Source organism: Pangasianodon hypophthalmus, chromosome 3 (genome assembly GCF_027358585.1).
Source record: "Pangasianodon hypophthalmus isolate fPanHyp1 chromosome 3, fPanHyp1.pri, whole genome shotgun sequence".
In the NCBI taxonomy this organism is placed as follows: domain Eukaryota; kingdom Metazoa; phylum Chordata; class Actinopteri; order Siluriformes; family Pangasiidae; genus Pangasianodon; species Pangasianodon hypophthalmus.
Window position 1 is genome coordinate 9000001 of NC_069712.1, and position 17500 is coordinate 9017500.

Below are 17500 nucleotides of genomic sequence, written 5' to 3' on the forward strand. Positions count from 1 at the left end.
AAACCATTTTGTTCTCAAGCTGGTGGAAATGCAGTCGGGTTCTCAAAACCGTGACAGCTATGGGTTATTATGGTCCAAAGCAATGAGCTAAGTAGCAACATGGGCTAATTGTTTGAAAAAAAAAAAAGCTGCTGTGTTCTGTCAATATTTAAATAGACTAGGTTAGATGCCTCACTAATTTGTTGCATTACAACATGTCAGTATCTTAGGTTTAACTATCAGGCTGTAGGCTGTATACTATAAAGATCCAATAACAAAAAAAATCTACCCTGCCAGACTGTGGGGCAGATTGCTAAATGTGGGGCAGATTGCTAAATAGGGGAGAAACTGCATTCATCAATTTCATTAATAAGACACAGGACTTGTATTTTTCATGTTGAATCAAAATTATTAATGATTTCCAAAAGTCCCATAATACAAAGTACAGGACAGGAATATGATGGAGGTGTATACAGTATATTTTCCTCTCCTGCAGTCGGAGCTGACGTTTGTGGGGTGTGTGGGGATGTTGGACCCTCCAAGAAAGGAGGTACTGAATGCTGTGCGCATGTGCAGGCAGGCTGGAATACGTGTCATCATGATTACTGGTAAGTCTGCAATAGGTATGTGCTAATATGAAATCACTTCAATTGTCTATTCGTTGCAGCAGGTTACGATATGAAATAATGATACCGGAAGACCTTTCATTCACAATAACTTGCAAGCTTTTGTAATCAGATAAACACACAAATGGGCTTTTTATGTAGTGTAACATATAGCTAGATACACTATATTGCCAAAAGTATTGGGACACCCTTCCAAATCATTGAATTCAGGTGTTCCAATCACTTCCATGGCCACAGGTGTATAAAATCAAGCATCTAGGCATGCAGACTGCTTCTACAAACATTTGTGAAAGAATGGGTCGCTCTCAGGAGCTCAGTGAATTCAAGCGTGGTACCGTGATAGGTTGCCACCTGTGCAATAAGTCCATTCGTGAAATTTCCTCACTACTAAATATTCCACGGTCAACTGTTAGTGGTATTATAACAGAGTGGAAGCAATTGGGAACAACAGCAACTCAGCCATGAAGTGGTAGGCCACGTAAAATCACAGAGCGGGGTCAGCGCGTGCTGAGGCACACAGTGCGCAGAAGTCGCCAACTTTCTGCAGAGTCAATAGCTACTGACCTCCAAACTTGGTGTGGCCTTCAGACTAGCTCAACAACAGTGTGTAGAGAGCTTCATGGAATGGGTTTCCATGGCCAAGCAGCTGCATCCAAGCTTTACATCACCAAGTGCAATGCAAAGCGTCGGATGCAGTGGTGTAAAGCACGGCACCACTGGACTCTAGAGCAGTGGAGACGTGTTCTCTGAAGTGACGAATCACGCTTCTCTGTCTGGCAATCTGATGGACGAGTCTGGGTTTGGCGGTTGCCAGGAGAACGATATTTGCCTGACTGCCTTGTGCCAAGTGTAAAGTTTGGTGGAGGGGGGGATTATGGTGTGGGGTTGTTTTTCAGGGGTTGGGCTTGGCCCCTTAGTTCCAGTGAAAGGAACTCTTAATGCTTCAGCATACCAAGACATTTTGGACAATTTCATGCTCCCAACTTTGTGGGAACAGTTTGGGAATGGCCCCTTCCTGTTCCAACATGACTGCGCACCAGTGCACAAAGCAAGGTCCATAAAGACATGGATGAGCGAGTTTGGTGTGGAGAAACTTGACTGGCCTGCACAGAGTCCTGACCTCAACCCTATAGAACACCTTTGGGATGAATTAGAGCGGAGACTGCGAGCCTGGCCTTCACGTCCAACATCAGTGCCTGACCTCACAAATGCGCTTCTAGAAGAATGGTCAAAAATTCCCATAAACACACTCCTAAACCTTGTGGAAAGCCTTCCCAGAAGAGTTGAAGCTGTTATAGCTGCAAAGGGTGGGCCAACTCCATATTAAACCCTACGGATTAAGAATGGGATGACATTAAAGTTCATGTAAAGGCAGACGTCCCAAAACCTTTGTTAATATAGTGTAGCTGAAAAAAATAACACTAGCTACATTCGCTTACATGTAATTTGTTATGTACTGCAGTATGATTTCTAGTCTACAACCAAATGTACATCAAAGAGGCCACAAAAATACAGCAACTACACAATATTTCACAATTCACAAACAATGCTCATTTTTTAAATGCCCCAATATACCTTATTTCTAATTGTTGTCTGTTTTTGTGTGGCATGCAGGTGACAACAAAGGCACGGCGTTGTCAATCTGCCGACGTGTTGGGATCATCACAGAGCAGGAGGAAGAGGAGGCAGAGGGTGCACCCTTTGGTGGAGGGCTGACCGGGCGAGAGTTCGACGAGTTGCCACCCCACCTGCAGCGCCAAGCCTGCCACACCGCCCGGTGCTTCGCCCGCGTTGAACCCACCCACAAGAGTCGCATCGTAGAGTACCTCCAGAGCCTCAGCGATATTACGGCTATGGTGAATATGTAAAAAAATTGTGTATTAATTTCTGGCTTTATGAAGTATATTGTGTATTTAAAATGTCTGTGTATTTATTTAACCATTTATTCATTAATTCCTAACTAATATTTTAATATTTTTATATTTTCCATTATATTTTCTGTATCTTGTATTTAATGAGTTTATTTAGTATTCATTCATTCCTGAAATTAGTTATTTTAACATTTATTTTATATATAGTGGTTTTTTTTTGTCCCTTATTTATTTTAATATACTGGCTAATATACTAATACACCTTTGCTCCCCCCTCCTTCCTCTCTCAGACAGGTGATGGAGTGAATGATGCTCCTGCTCTGAAGAAGGCTGAGATCGGGATAGCGATGGGCTCGGGAACGGCGGTGGCTAAATCAGCCTCTGAGATGATCCTAGCTGACGATAACTTCTCCACTATAGTGGCTGCAGTGGAGGAGGGCCGAGCCATCTATAACAACATGAAGCAGTTTATCCGCTATCTCATTTCTTCAAACATTGGAGAGGTGGTGTGGTGAGTGCTGAGAGACAGAGAAAGAGAGAGAGAGAGAGAGAGAGAGAGAAATACATATTACTGCGCACATATTATGATTCTGCAGTGCCACCCATGGTGCTTTTGCATCCATCATGACCCTGACCAAAATAAAAGAGACAAATGAATGTAATGAGATTATTATCTGATTTCAGCATTCATTCATCTAGCCGCTTTATCCTGGTCAGAATCGCTGTGGATTTGGATCCATTCCCGGGAACACTGGGTGTCAGATATAAATACACCCTAGATGGGACACCAGGACACCATGCACACACACTGACACAACTAGGGGCAATTTAGAGTGGCCAATATTTAAAAAAAAAACATTGCAGGAAGTTTTAGTTTTATGTTTTGTCTTTGTTTGTTAGTGGGTTTATTGGCAGGCTGAAAAGAAACTGTAATGGTGCAAATGTTATGTATTTAGAAAGAAATCCAATATTTGACTGGTTCCCCTGGTATACCCAGGTTTTTCCATTAACAAAATACTGAAGCACAACTAAACTCATTGGATGAGTTATTGCCAAAATCAATTTTTTTTTTACATTTAGCACTTATCATTATGTACTTATAAACATACTCAATATCTGGTGTACTATACAGGGCATTCCAAAAGTCTCCATACCTAGAGGAAATTAACACTTTTTAGCAAAATGTGAGTTAGTTTACAAAACATTCTCTACAATATTGCCATTTCTTTGTAAACACACACGGAGTTGTCTTTCCCAGCTTTGGCTCCCTGTTTGGCAGCAGTGTTGTGTGTGATGTGCTTGCCATGTTTCCTGTTAAAGTTTGTCACAAACTTGCGACAGCTTCCCGATCCCGCCATGAGAATGATTTCAATATGTTCTTCTTTTGTCAAAGGCATTCTTAAAGGCTATCTGGAAAAAAAAAGTATGAAAAATTTTGGAAGACATTGTGCTAAAAGTGTTAATTTCCCCCATGTATGGAGATTTTTGGGACACCCTGTAGAATCCTGTAATCTGACCCTGATGTTTCAGTGCTACTCTAATTCTAAAATTCCTATGAATCTGTTTCTTCTTTTTGTTATATCCTTGATCTCTCACCCTCAGTATTTTTCTGACTGCTGCTCTGGGCATGCCCGAGGCTCTCATCCCGGTTCAGTTGCTATGGGTAAATCTGGTGACGGACGGCTTCCCTGCCACTGCACTCGGCTTCAATCCCCCCGACCTGGATATTATGTCACGACCACCACGCTCTCCCAAAGAACCCCTCATTTCTGGCTGGCTTTTCTGCAGATACCTCATCATCGGCTGTGAGTGGACATTGCATGGCAATTTGATCCTGGTCTAGGTGACGTTACTCAACCTCTCACACTACGTAAAGCATTAAGTACGGAACAAAAAAAATACAAGGGGGCGTCCTGTTATAGAAATATAGGTGTGATACAGTCCAAACTGACCCCGAAGACACCCAATATCCAAGGCTCATTCCATAAATATTAATTAAATATCTCCTAACAGACAGCTTAACCATGTCAACAATTATATGTTTCTCTGTGTTAAATTACAACACGTTTTATTAGTCTGTTTATTATTAGGCGTACATTATGTGGAGCGTTCACCATACAAGTCCCTGGGAATGTGCTGTTATTATAGAAACAATAGTGTGTTAAAATGAGCACGTTAATATAAACCCATGATTTGAATTACAGCCGGAACTACTTTCAGAGCAGCTGTTGTGTAAGGAATAAAACACCAACACACTGTGGTTTACAAAAGTAATCCCTTCTGGGTGGTGTGATACGGCCCAACATGAAGCACGGGGTAATGGTGATAGGTGATATCCAGCATGAGTGGGATCAGTAGCAATCCTTATGATCGAGTTCACTGCCCTAGAGTGAGGGATGGAATGTTGTAGCCAATGACTTTCTCCACTTTGATAGCACGGTACAGTTGATTTTTAGATTAAGAAGAAGCAGAGCCAAACCAGACAATAGAGATGATTATGCTTTCACTGATGGCTCTATAGAACTGTTTAATTTTGGCTGAGAATGTTGGAAACGATGTTGCCCAGGAATTTGCAGGAGTCAACCACAGTATTCATCCATCCATCCATCCATCCATATTCCATACCGCTTATCCTACACAGGGTTGTGGGGAAGCCTGGAGTCTATCCCAGGGAACTCGGGTCACCGAGGGAAGGCGGGGAACCCCCTGGACGGGGTACCAGCTCATCTCAGTCAAACACATTAACAGTTGTATTTTGACTGCTAGTAGGGGGTGCAGGAGGGTTCTACCTGAAGTCTGATTGTGGTATGTTTGTGGGTATTGAGAACAAAACTGAGGAATTGGGAGGTAAGCTTCGGGATAACTTAACTGGACTCTGTTTTTCTTTTCCAAGTGCTTTTCAGCACTCCATAACTCACGGTCAGACCTGCACAAATACACACACACACACATGCACACACACACAGTTCCGCTCCGCTCGTCCTTCCCTCTGTGTGACTCTCTTCTCTCTCCTTTATCTCATTGCTGCCACTTACTGAAACAGAGAGCACTCCTTAGTAAATCATCCACAGGTGCAGGCTCATCCTTACCACTCATTCTCCTGACTCCATTCCCCATTCACAAATCAGCGCTTGGCCACGCCCCCATTGCCACATACCCCCACTGCCCGACTCAGGCCAGGGAGCCATTCGGCCTGCCGCTGGCTTCCCCCCTGCCAAGAGAGAACTTAAATGGCCAAAGTGCCAGATACCAATGAGTGATCCGCTTGTTGGCATCCTTCATGTCGTGGAGCCACTGGAGTGGAGCATGATCAGAAAAGAGGTTGAAGTCCCATCCCAACAGATCAGGGGGTGAGGACCGCCCACTTGATGGCCAGACACTCTTTCTTGATTATGCTGTATTTGGTCTCCCGCAACAAGAGTTTGCAAGTGATGTACAGCACAGAACGCTCCTCCCCTTCCACTCCCAGGGACAACACAGCCCTCATCCCCCTGTCTGACATGTCTGTCTGTAAACCAATGGGGAGACAGAAGTCAAGAGAATGTAAGGGTGGCCCGCCATAAAGTGCAGCTTTTACCCGATAAAAGCCTGTTATCTCGGTTCCCTCCACTGGACCAGATGTGGCGCTCCCTTTTTAGTGAGATTAGTCAGAGGGCTTCTGACATCCGAATAATTAGGCAAAAGCCTACGATAATAGCCAGCCAGGCCCAGAAGCTCACCTCCTTGGGTCTTGAGCAGGCCATAATCGCTGCTGTCTTATCAATTTGGGGACACACTTGCCCATGGCCCAGGTAGAAGTCCAGATACTGTACTTTCACCCATCCAGTTGCACACCTTTTTGGGTGTGCTGTGAATCTCAAGTATCTCAGGACAGCCCTCAGATTTTGAACGTACCACTGCCAGTCATTACTACTACTAATAATGGCATCTAGATAGGCATTGGCATAGGCAATTGGAGTGGATTCTATCCATGAGTTATTGGAACATGGCTTGGGCTGTGAATAGTCCAAAAGGACGAGTGACAAATTGGTTTAAACCAAATGGAGTGAAAAAGGCCATTTTTTCAAGAGATGTTGGAGTCAAGGGGATCTGGCAATATCCCTCATTTTATTCAGTGCTGAATAAAAGCAAGCCACGTCTAACCTTTTGAGCAGTTCATCAATGCTTGGCATTGGATATGCATCAAATTTAGACACCACGCTGACTTTTCTAAAGTTCACAAAGCACAGGACTGATTCGACTGCTATGGGAACCAGGACCAGAGGGCTGATCCAGTCACTGTGGGACTCCTTGATTACACCCATATCGAGCATAGCCGTGACTCCTCCCAAACCACTTTTTTTTTGTTCAGGCAAACGGTAGGGGTGACTGCGTACAAACACCCCCGAGGGTGTCTCAGTGTAGTGCTCTATGAGACCAGTGTGGAATATTTGTGGGTAACAAGGACAAAACTGAGGAATTGGGAGGCAGGCTTGGGGATAGATTAACTGGAATTTATTTTCCTTTAACATTTCAGAGCAATTCCTAACTTGGGGTTAAAAGGCACAAACACACACACACACACACACAGAGTTCAGCTCTGTTCTCTCTTCTCTCTGTGTGGCTGTTGCTTCTCTTCCTTATTTCCTCAGCATCGCTTACTGAAATTCAGAGCATATATTAGTAAATCATCCACAAGTGCAGGCTTGCCACTCACTGTCCCAACTCCACCCTCCATTCACAAACTGGCGCTCAACCATGCTCTCGCTGCTACACTAATGTATGATGTTACAGTGTCTGTCAGTTCACTAATGTTATCACAAGCATTATTAAATACATCCCAGTGTGTTGAGTCTAGGCAGTCACTTGCAGTCAGTCCACTATAGCCTAGGTTTTGTTGATTTCAGTATCTGTATGTATATATTAACTGTACCATAGCATGATCTGAATTTTCCAGAGGTGCTCTGGGTGTAGCACAGTAGACATCCTTCACTGTGCTGTAGGGTTCTCTAGTTAGACAGGAATTCAGGAGTTATCCATGTCTCACCAAAACAGGAGGCAGAGGTTATGGTATAATTCTTATGTCCAGCAAGTAAAAGTTGAAGTTCATCCAGTTTATTTCTCAGAGATCAAATGTTAGAAAGAAATAATCCAAGTAAAGAGTGATGAAAGCCCCGACTCCTGAAGCATGTGAGTTACCTGGTACACTTCCCCCTCTTTTGCACTCTGCGACTTTTGTTTGAATGTTTTGAAAGATTTCCACATTTAAACATGGAAAGTTGTGTGGGCCTGTGTCGTGAATGGACAATAGCTGTTCTTGTGTATATAAGTCAGACCATAAAAGAAACAAATAAGTAAGCAGAGACCAAACAGCCGTGGCTGCCCTGGTCGGGACCCCTAATACATTGTCAACACAATTAGCTGTAGTGTAATATAATAATATGTAATTAAACATGTAGAAACACTATATAAAGAAGATATAGGCTTCCCGTTCCTAAAACATTTCTGGTTGTGCCATTTTTAAATGTAAAGCTGTCAAAACTAGATGATTAGCTCATTATGAATCTCCTGAGAAGCGAACAAACAAAATATATACAGAAATTAACAATAAACAAAACTTTGTGATTACAGGATCATTTACAGAAGCACTGAAAGCGTATTGTAGTTTGGATGCTTACAACAACTTTCTTAGAGGAAATCTTTGCTCCTATAATGCAGATAGCATCTGTATTGTGTATTGTGAAGCTGGAGCAAGTCAAACGCTGTCTAAAATGTACTCAGTGTGGTTTATTGCTAGAAGGAAGGTGAAATTGCTACACTGTACATGTACAGCTGAATGAGTTACCTAGCTAATTGGTTAGCTTTCTTGTTTGGCAGATGAATGCATTGCACAGCTCAGTATTCACCCGTTTAGGATAGAATATACAGTTCGTCTTGTCCTCTGGTTTTAAATTTTCAGATTCGGTGAGTTTTGTAGTCATGTTGCAATTCTTGTAGCTGTGGAACAATATGTAAGAGAAAACATCCAACAGTAGAACGTCATGGTCCTAATTTTTATTTTAACATAGTGTCCTTAAATCAACCTACCAGATGTGTGAATTATGGTTCTTTGCTATTGTATTGAATGCTGTTTACTGCCAAATGGATATGTCCTAGAAACAGTGACATCACTGCTGATTTATGAGCATTCATTATGAAACAGTCTATATGCTCTCGAGAAGGTACGTTGATTTATTCTTGGTCTTTTTTGTTACAGGTTATGTGGGAGTAGCTACAGTGGGCGCTGCGGCTTGGTGGTTCATGGCAGCACATGATGGACCGAAACTCTCTTTCTATCAACTGGTCAGACAAACTTAAAATGATTGCATCACATTTTTTCACTATGATTCTATTAACATTTGATATTTAAATGTTAAAAAATATTAAGAGGGTTGTGTTTTTCGTGTTTTAAGTGGTTTCATTGCAATTTGATTTATATTTTTCTCTCCCTCTATCAGTCTCACTATCTGCAGTGTAGTGAGGGACATGCTGACTTTGCAGGAGTTCAGTGCTCTGTATTTGAGTCACCGTATCCAATGACTATGGCTCTGTCAGTGCTGGTCACCATAGAGATGTGCAATGCCCTCAACAGGTAAGTGCTCTCTTCTGTCTTGATTTTTGGTGCAGTCCATTCTGTAGTGTGAACATTATGAATGAGAAACACCAACAGCAATCATCTGTAGGGTCAGTTAAAAATCAAGTGCTGAAAAACAATTAATTCAAGCTCAGGTCCCTCATACTCAGGTCCTACAGAGATTTGTGTTTACTCTGTTCTGCCACACCAAATCACCAAATTCAGTCCAAATAGGCTGTGGGAATTAGCTGATAAGTTGAATTGGGTGTGCTAAATGGGCTAGAAAGCTAAACTCTGCAGTTCTGTGGCCCTCAGTTCTGGAGCCTGACTTCTGTTGTGAACAGCTGTTACAGGACCCTTTACTCCTGAGATTGTTTGCAGTGTTATTACTATGTTTACCTATAAAATGTTTACCTATAAAATGTAGGTCATGCTAGAATATTAAATATTAAAAGTATATTTAATAATAGTAAATTGCAAGTAAAAGGACAGCCAAAACTATTGCTGTGGCGAGTAAGTTGCCTTATTCATATTCATTTGTGTTTGCCAAGCAGAACACAACAACGTTGATGTTCCAGCAGGATGATGACTGTAGGGTGCATAGGACCAGAAATTCAGTGTGACTTGAGACACTTGAGACACTTGAGACTGGACACTGGAACCATCCGATAGAAAACTTGTTTCTATCAAATCTTGTTTCTATCACTTGTTTTTACATGCACGTAAAGAAACAAAAACAGATTGGAATGCTAATATTGTAATTAATGATCACAAAATATGTTCAGTTACTGTCCTTAGAAAGGTTATTACAAAGCCTGGCTTTGATTTTAATTTTGTGTGTGCGTGTGTGTTCTGTAGCCTGTCTGAGAATCAGTCTCTGCTGAAGATGCCTCCCTGGTCAAACCCCTGGCTTGTGGGCGCTATCTGCCTCTCCATGGCCTTGCATTTCCTCATCCTATATGTGGATCCACTGCCTGTAAGTCTAAACTAGTATTTCCCAGTCCAACACTTGGTGATGGTCCACATTTTGCTCTCTTCAAACTCCTAACATGTCTGGACAAAGAAACACATGTTTCTTTGACATTGCTGTACTGTGTGAACAACATGTTTTTTTGTGTAATTATGTTTGAATTTTGTTGGAATGTGCATGCCGTTCAGGCAAGTGCATGTATAAAATTCAGAAATACACATAGTCTCAAATTATCACAACATAAATGCAATGTAATTTGTCTCTGTCGCATACCATTAAAAAACACTTAATGAAACCTACAAGAAGCCAGATTTATATATGGCTGTCACTGTCATTAGGTCACCTGTTCCCAAGACCAATATACATTCATGTCACCAGTAAAAGCTTTTTGCGAAAGCTTGAATATTAAAAAAGTAGCCAAAAACCTAGCATCAGTGGGCCGGATTGAGCCTGTCTAGATTGGGGGCTTCGGGGGGGCTTGGGGGTCTCTAATCAAAGACTATGGCTAGGCATCTTTTTACTGTCATCATACTTACCAATGAAATATAATATTTGTAACACAATGAAGAATTGCAGGCTTTCTGCCATATGTCATATTTATATTAAATTTTACCTTTAAATTTCTTACTTTACAATATTATTTGTGGTCCCAGATTTTTCGCCAGGAGAAGCACAGCCATGCATCGACCAACTCAGGTTAAATGCCCGATTACCTTAGCTAAACACACGCATGGGGTAGGGTTTTAGGACTGTCTGGGTAGGTGAGTTTGGTGAGATCTAAAGCATGGTCAGGACTAGCAGTGGTGCAAGATCACCCTTTTCTGACTGCATAGCTGTGCTGATGGGAGACGTGCTTGTAATTGCGCTGGTGTTACTTTCTACCTCGGTGTCCTCCAGAGGAGTCTCTGACTGCCGAGAGGCACTGCTTGGTTTGCTGATTAAAAATCTGCCCATGTTGAGTTATCTGGCAGTAAAACAAAAAGACACTCTGTAAATTATTGAAACAATAAGACAAAAATCTAAATAGCAAATAAAAAATAAATGAAATACAAACATAAGATGAAAATGATAATAAAGATGAAAATAAACTCTTTCTTAGAGTTGCTGGCTCACTAGATCTGTAGCTATGTGACGTTCTCACAAAACAGTCAAGCAAATAAAGACGGATGACTGGAAGATGTATAGCCCAATCCAACACACCGCTGATTCTGTCCCTGTAGCACCCTGTGACTCTCTACTGCCCAGTCCGCCATGAAATCCATGAACATGGCAACCCTGAGTCTCCCACCTGTTTCACAGAACAGAAAAACGTTTATTTTAATTCTCATCAGCTCAGTGAGATGCATTTTACAGATGCGTTCTTCCAGTAATCACTGAATGATTAATATTTTTGAAAATTCTTTAAAGCCTCACTTCGGCTGCATCCTGTTTTCACTGGGAGCACACTAGAAACAAAAGAAAATACCAGACGGACAGACAAAATTTATTGATCCCTGAAGGCAAAATTTGGCTGTTACAGCAGCAAAGACACTGATGCACTAGACAAAGTTTTATATTCAGCACATAATAACAAACACACTATACGGCCAAAAGTTTGTGGATAACTGACCATCACACCCATATGTGGTTCTTCCCCAAACTGTTGCTACAAAGTTGGAAGCATGCAATTGTATAGAATGTCTTTGTATCCTGTAGCATGATGATTTCCCTTCACTGGAACTAAAAGGACCAAACCTGTTCCAGCATGACAATGCCCCTTGCACAAAGTGAGCTCCATGAAGATGACGTCCATGAAGATGTTTCGCAAAGGTTGGCATGAAAGAATTCGAATGGCCTGCACAGAGCCCTGACCTCAACCCCACTGAATACTTTTAGGATGAATTGGTACATCGACTGCATCCCAGGTCTCCTCACCCAACATCAGTGCCTTACCTCATTAATGCTCTTGTGGCAGAATGAGCACAAATCCGCAAAGCCATGCTCCAAAATCTACTGGAAATCCTCCCCAGAAGAGTGGAGGTTATTATAACAGCAAAGGAGGATTACATCTGGAATGGGATGTTCAAAAAGCACATACGAGTGTTATGGTCAGGTGTCCACAAATGTTTGGCCATATAGCGTAACACATAGTGCAAAAAGACGTCAGTGATTATGATAAGATGCAAAATACAGCAAGGTGAATATGGGATCTATGTATATGTTAAGTGTATGCATATATGTACAGGAATATGAATTAATGAATTGAAGGAATATTACATTACAGGAACATGTTGAGTCACAGGGATAAATGTCAGGTTGTGACTCTTTTGAATCACTGATTTCTGATCAGCATGAGTAAATACTCAGTAAATATAAAACTCCCTTTGCTTTAGAAGTTGGCATGCGTTGTAGGTCAGACAAGGCTGTTGGCAGAGTCAGTCAGGCTGTGTGTGAATTAATTGATCTGACTCATGTGTATTGTGTGTGTGCTTCATTGGAAGAGCAAAACATTATAGCATTGTGTTGTTTTACTGTAACCCTATGAGGCCACACCAAATTTGAAATGTGATGACACAAGACATATTACGAAAGCAGAGTCGAGTGAAAAAAACAGCCGCCTTCGGCACAAGTACCGTTACTTCTTCAAATCCAGCTGACTTATTCTTTTCCTTCCCTCAGGAAAAGAAACTGGAATTTTGATCTGACACACCATCAAGACACACCCAAATAAGTGATAGTCTGTGTAAGAGAGAGCAAGCAGTTGCTACTTTTAGTTAATTTGTCTGACACTGATTTTCTGATTCTATTGCAGATGATTTTCCAGATCCGGCCGCTGTCCTGGCCGCAGTGGGTTACCGTTCTGAAGATGTCCCTGCCGGTTATCCTGATGGACGAAGCACTGAAATTCTTGGCTAGGAACTACATTGAGCCAGGCAGTGACCTCGAGCAAGAGGAAGAGGCGAGACAGCGCCATGGCCAAGGTGGCAGCTGGGGATTCGCAGGCCTCGTTGGCAAAATACGACGGGGTCTGAAGGGTGTCTCCTGGGCATTTGTATTCATCTCTGCTCCTCTTTTGTTTTGGATCTACAGCCTGGACTCAGATATTACAAACATCTTCTGGGAATAGTTAGTGAAGAGAATGTGAGAAAGGGAGTGGGAGTTAGAAAGAAGGATTTTAAAGAGAGAGTGGGAGGATACTTAAGTTTAAATAAGGGGGGTTAGAAACAGAACACCAAAAAAAGGAATAAAATGAAAATAAAAGCAAAAAAGTATGTGAGGAAGACTTTTTGAGCATGGACAATCAGAATTAGCGGGAAGATGAGAAGAGAGAGTAAATCAAGCAAGGAAGGCAATTGTCATATTCAGTCCAGCCTCATTTTTTGTGATTTTGTGGGGTTTCCTTATGCCCTTCATCTTCAGCGCCAATCTCATGCTGTGTTTTTTAATCCTTTGATGACATTTGAAATATATATTTATATAGCTATACATTATTTCCAATCTAACAGGATTATTTTCAAGTCATTAAATTATTTCTGTTATCTCAACAAGTCCTGCGTACCCTAGGAACCAAACAATACACTTTTCATAGGCAATACAGAATATTCACATCCATGGAAGATTAAAATGTAAACATTAAATGGTAAAAGGTACTGTATGTTTCTTTTAAGCACATATTTAGAATATTTATAATCAGTCACCTGCATGTTAGGGAATTTTCTATTTTTTATTGTTTATAAGGATAAGGAAAAACAGGCAATGTTATGTGGTCCAAGTAGGAGAGAAAATCTAGTTGGTGACCAGAAGCTCAAAGCAAATAAAATATCAGCTGACTGCATGTAAAATGAAATGTGTAACATGTTACCATCATCAACAGTAGCAGTCTGGATTGTGGGATTTTTTTAAATCATTTTTTTTGGAATCATTTCTGCAGAAAAAAAGGGAATTTTGTCATGCCTGGGCTTCATTCAATAGTCCAACTGAAACCCAACACTTTTGGGACACTGAACGGTCAATCCCACATTCCACTTTCAGACTTTATCAACCATGTATGTGTCATCCACTTTCGATTTGAGTTTTAGATTGTTTTTAAGGCAGAACAGAGAGCAGGGAACTGGATGTAAGGTCTTAATCACTGTCACTTTGGGAAATGACATGGCTCTATGTCTCATATTTCATAATGAAATATCTGTGCTCTTTCTAATGCATGTTTAAGGAAAATAAGATTCACACAGTGTATTTTATTCTTTAAACATGCACTAGAAGAGCAAAGAAATCCTAAGAATTAACAGATGTCTTTATTAATAATATGGTTCACTAGAGATTTCTGTTCTGCGGATAAGTTACTGTCACTGTTTCCTAAGGAATGCTGTAAAGCCAGAGGTTATTTCCTAAAATATGCAGTGTTTGTAATGATATAGTAAAGAGTGTTGAGAAAACCAACTGAGTCATACATGTTAAAGCACCACTGTCTATGTAACTTCCTCATTTTAAATGAGACGTCTGCATTGCATTATCATCACTAACATCACATCACATTTTTGTTGAGGATATTTATGTTCTTTGTGTCCTATTGCCAGGGAAAAGGAAGGGCTGTGACTGCAAAATGAAAAAAGAGACAGAGAAAGTGTTTTCTATTGATTTTTCCATTACTAAGTCACCCTACTCCTTCGGAAGTTTAATTTACATTTAGTTAAATTTACATTTTGTCTACTTTATTGCAAAAAATTCAATAAAACCAACCAGACAGATTATTAAGATGGAAACATTTTTATTTCAGATTGTACAATTAGTTTGTTTATTCTGAATTTTTTTTTTTCACATTTGTAAAACATTTTCTAAAAAATGTTTTTGTTGTGTTGTGCTATTAATTTAATTGTTATCATTGTCAGATAACTTTTCTTTGATGGAAAAATGCTCAATGGAATGGAAATAAACAGTTAATTTAAAATGATTTCAGTACTGATGAAACATTCTCACTGGTTAATCCTTAAGTTGCATTGTTACTGGTATAAAGCAATTCAGAAAACATTTAAACAAGCATACTAGGTGTCTCATTTTACAAACCAAGCATAGAAAATGAAAGGATAATGCTGAAAATGTCAAAATCAATTATGCAAATTTGTTTAAACAGCCTCCTTTATGAATTGACAAAATAAATAGTAAATATTTAAATCAATTAAAACAAATATGAAATTTCCATTGTCTGAAATGTGGTAGTATTCTAGTAATTACACAGAATTGTAGTTTGAAGATGAACACATGCTCTGAAGTGAGTTGTTGCATGCAGCAACATCTTGAAACCACAAATTCAACAGGATTTCCATCTTAGTCCACATAGACAAGTTCGAATAGGGACACACGGCAGGTGACACGACACAGGTGGCAGTTTTGGAGCTCTGCAAAAGCACAAAAGCTGTTTTATCACTGGCCCTTACAATTTTCTCCATTTACTCCCAGCAAAATAGGTTTTACCTGCAAGTTGTCCACCAAGCCTTTGGTTTCTACTTTCATGTAGTTGATCTCTTTGATTTCTGGAGACAGGTCAAGGTCACATGCCTGGTAGTTAGTCAGTCTCTGTATGAGCACACACTGAGGAAGAGAGAGAAGAAAAATAATCAGGCTATGTGATTGTCTACAATCAACTGTTAGGCATAGACAGAAAAAAAGCTGATTTTGTTTCTCTAACTAGGAGTGAATGAAGAAAATTTGTATGCACTTTTCACTGATGCACTGTGGGTTTAAAAATGAAACAAATAGTCAATAAATTGTAAATAATGCTTTTGATAGATAGATAGATAGATAGATAGATAGATAGATAGATAGATAGATATTAATGACCAGCTTTTTTGTGTTCGTTTTATGACGTACCTGATCTACGTTTAAAATGGGCTTGCCCTCTCTCAGCCTTGTCAGGTTCAAGGGCTATGGGGAGAAATTGCAGTGTTATATACAAGCAAGCAACAATTAATAAAAATAATTAATAAAAAGTCATTTGTAAAAGTTAGTTTTCACTGCAGTAGTTAAAACACACTTACTGTCCCCTTAGCTGCCCTTCTAACAGTCTGCAGCAAATTGAGAATGCTCTCAATCTGCCTCTCTGTGTTTTGACAAAATAAAACTGGCATAGATGACACAGGCCACACCAACTGCAGCAGAAGAACACTACACACTGTAAAATGCACTGTAAAAGAAACAAAATTAAGTAGTTTAATGATAACACATTATACCATATAGGAATATTATTGCATATTAACATTATACCACAAATGAATATACATACATACATACATACACACACACACACACATATATATATATATATATATATATATATATATATATATATATATATATATATATATATATATATATATATATATATATAGATAGATAGATAGATAGATAGATAGATAGATAGATAGATAGATAGATAGAAACTTACTTATGTCTTCTCAGTGCTAGTGATGACACTTGATGGACTTGGAGGCTCAGAATGATGTCTCTTCCACTCAGGTTCTTCTGATGCTGTTGATCCTCCATCCTGCCTACTTTATAAAGCGAGGAAATCACTCCACTATTTACAGTGACCCTAGATTCTAAGGAACTCTTACCTAACTTTCCCACACTCTGCGTGTTGACTGGCTATCATTCTGAAATCTAATACTATCATTTTTTTGTAAGTGTGTATGTATGAGTCCTGTGTGTGACTCACCTTTATCATACAGAACACACCCACCAGTCCCCCCTCCCCAAAGGTGTAAGAGGATGGTGGACTAGGTCTAGACATTTGAATAGGACTGATTGCTCAGATAACACCTAGTGGAAACACACACACACACGCCCATTCCAACCCATTTGCTATAAAGGATTTACTAATAATGAGATATCTAATATATATATTTTAGAATTTTGAGGAAAATAATAATCTACAGTTTGATGTGAACAAAAATAGGTGAGGAATTTCTATTATTATTATTATTATTATTATTATTATTATTATTATTATTATTATTATATAATACATTATTCTTATTATTATTATTATTATTATATAACATTTTCATAATAAGTTTCACTGTGACTGACTTGGACTGCTTGACTTTTCAGTAGCTACATGATTCAATGATTTTTATGCAGAAACATATTTTCCACATGATGACACGTGTTTGAGTTCACATGTGCAATGTCAGAGCATGACCAGCTTTAATGCGTGATCACATATTACTCACCGCATGTGAAAAATGGATGATCATATATGTGGGCGGTCTGAGAGGAGTCAGCAAAAAAAAAAAAAAAATCAGCTAAATGTTTTCGGGAATCACATGACAGTGTATCACACATTCTTTATGAAGCTGTTCGTTGTTCATGAGCACTCCACAGAGCAGCAAGAACAAATCCTGAGAATAGAGCTTTACTTTTTTTGATGAATTTCTCTCTCTCTCTCTCTCTCTCTCTCTCTCTCTTTTAATAAAAAAAAAGAAGA

General features: G+C 39.8%; 1 protein-coding gene across 1 annotated transcript in view; it reads left to right on the plus strand.

The window, feature by feature from the left end:
- The window catches only part of si:dkey-28b4.8 (sarcoplasmic/endoplasmic reticulum calcium ATPase 2), a 37822-nt gene extending 22854 nt beyond the window's left edge, over positions 1–14968 (plus strand). Inside the window, exons 16-23 of the mRNA XM_026934770.3 lie at positions 476–587; positions 2220–2461; positions 2767–2987; positions 4079–4281; positions 8712–8797; positions 8953–9086; positions 9927–10044; positions 12830–14968. Of these exons, the coding sequence (XP_026790571.3) occupies positions 476–587; positions 2220–2461; positions 2767–2987; positions 4079–4281; positions 8712–8797; positions 8953–9086; positions 9927–10044; positions 12830–13144 (1431 nt within the window). The 3' untranslated portion in view covers positions 13145–14968. The remainder of the gene's footprint in view (positions 1–475; positions 588–2219; positions 2462–2766; positions 2988–4078; positions 4282–8711; positions 8798–8952; positions 9087–9926; positions 10045–12829) is intronic.
- Positions 14969–17500: the final 2532 nt, after the last annotated feature.